This window comes from Pteropus alecto, unplaced genomic scaffold, assembly GCF_000325575.1.
Source record: "Pteropus alecto unplaced genomic scaffold, ASM32557v1 scaffold394, whole genome shotgun sequence".
NCBI classification, from domain to species: Eukaryota; Metazoa; Chordata; class Mammalia; order Chiroptera; family Pteropodidae; genus Pteropus; species Pteropus alecto.
This window is the reverse complement of record NW_006436007.1, coordinates 529608-530557: the sequence shown is the minus strand read 5'-3', so window position 1 is coordinate 530557 and position 950 is coordinate 529608. Positions and strand designations below refer to the sequence as shown.

The 950-nt window shown below is 48.6% G+C and overlaps 1 protein-coding gene across 1 annotated transcript in view; it reads left to right on the top strand.

Annotated features, from left to right (window-relative positions):
- Positions 1–277: 277 nt before the first annotated feature.
- Positions 278–950, top strand: part of STC1 (stanniocalcin 1) — a 12286-nt gene continuing 11613 nt past the window's right edge. Inside the window, exon 1 of the mRNA XM_006911760.2 lies at positions 278–670. Coding sequence (XP_006911822.1) covers positions 466–670 — 205 coding nt within the window. The 5' untranslated portion in view covers positions 278–465. The remainder of the gene's footprint in view (positions 671–950) is intronic.

Below are 950 nucleotides of genomic sequence, written 5' to 3'. Positions count from 1 at the left end.
ATACGATTTGCCTTTAGTTCAATCAATACAGAGTTATCCTTTAATTCCGTGAAAATAGCTTTTTCACACATCTATGCACACAGTCACACACACATATGAAACATTGGCAGCAGGTACTTTTAATTTGCTGGAAAATATTTCTAAGAAGTCAAACAGCTCTAGCCCAATGAGCGCGCCCTCCGATTGGCTAGCCAGACCAGTTGAGGGACCTGATTGGTCCCTGATCCTAGGGACCGATAAGAACGGCTATAAAACCCCTGGGTGCAGCTCTTGGGCCCCCAGTTTGCAAAAGCCAGAGGTGCAAGAAGCAGCGACTGCAGCAGCAGCAGCAGAGCCAGCAGCAGCAGCAGCGCCAGCAGCGCCAGCAGCAGCAGCAGCAGCAAAAGCGTCAGCAGGAGTAGCATCAGCAGCAGCAAAAAATCCTCATCAAATCCTCACCTAGGCTTGAAAAATCAGCCCAATGCAATGTGTGGATTTGGTCTGAAGAGGAAAGAGGGGGGAGGAGAAAAAAAAAAAAAAAACCCCAACAACTTAGCGGAAACTTCTCAGAGAATGCTCCAAAACTCAGCAGTGCTTCTGGTGCTGGTGATCAGTGCTTCTGCAACCCATGAGGCAGAGCAGAATGATTCTGTGAGCGCCAGGAAATCCCGGGTGGCAGCTCAGAACTCAGGTAAGCGGAAAACCCAGGACCGGTTTCTCCCCCTAAGAGCTGTCCTCATTTGCCTCTTGCTTTTGCAACTGTGTCTGTGACGGCTGATCTTGATAATAAATGTGCTTCATGCCTGATGGCAATAAACTGCCAGTGCAATCCAATAGCCTTAGGAAGTGGAGCTCCTTTGTTTTATAAATTGCACGCAACTAACGAAGAAGCTGGGTGCTCTGCTGAGGGTATTTCATTGCATAAGCCTAGCCTGATTGCCTGAAATCTGGCACGTACCCTCTTGAGAGGG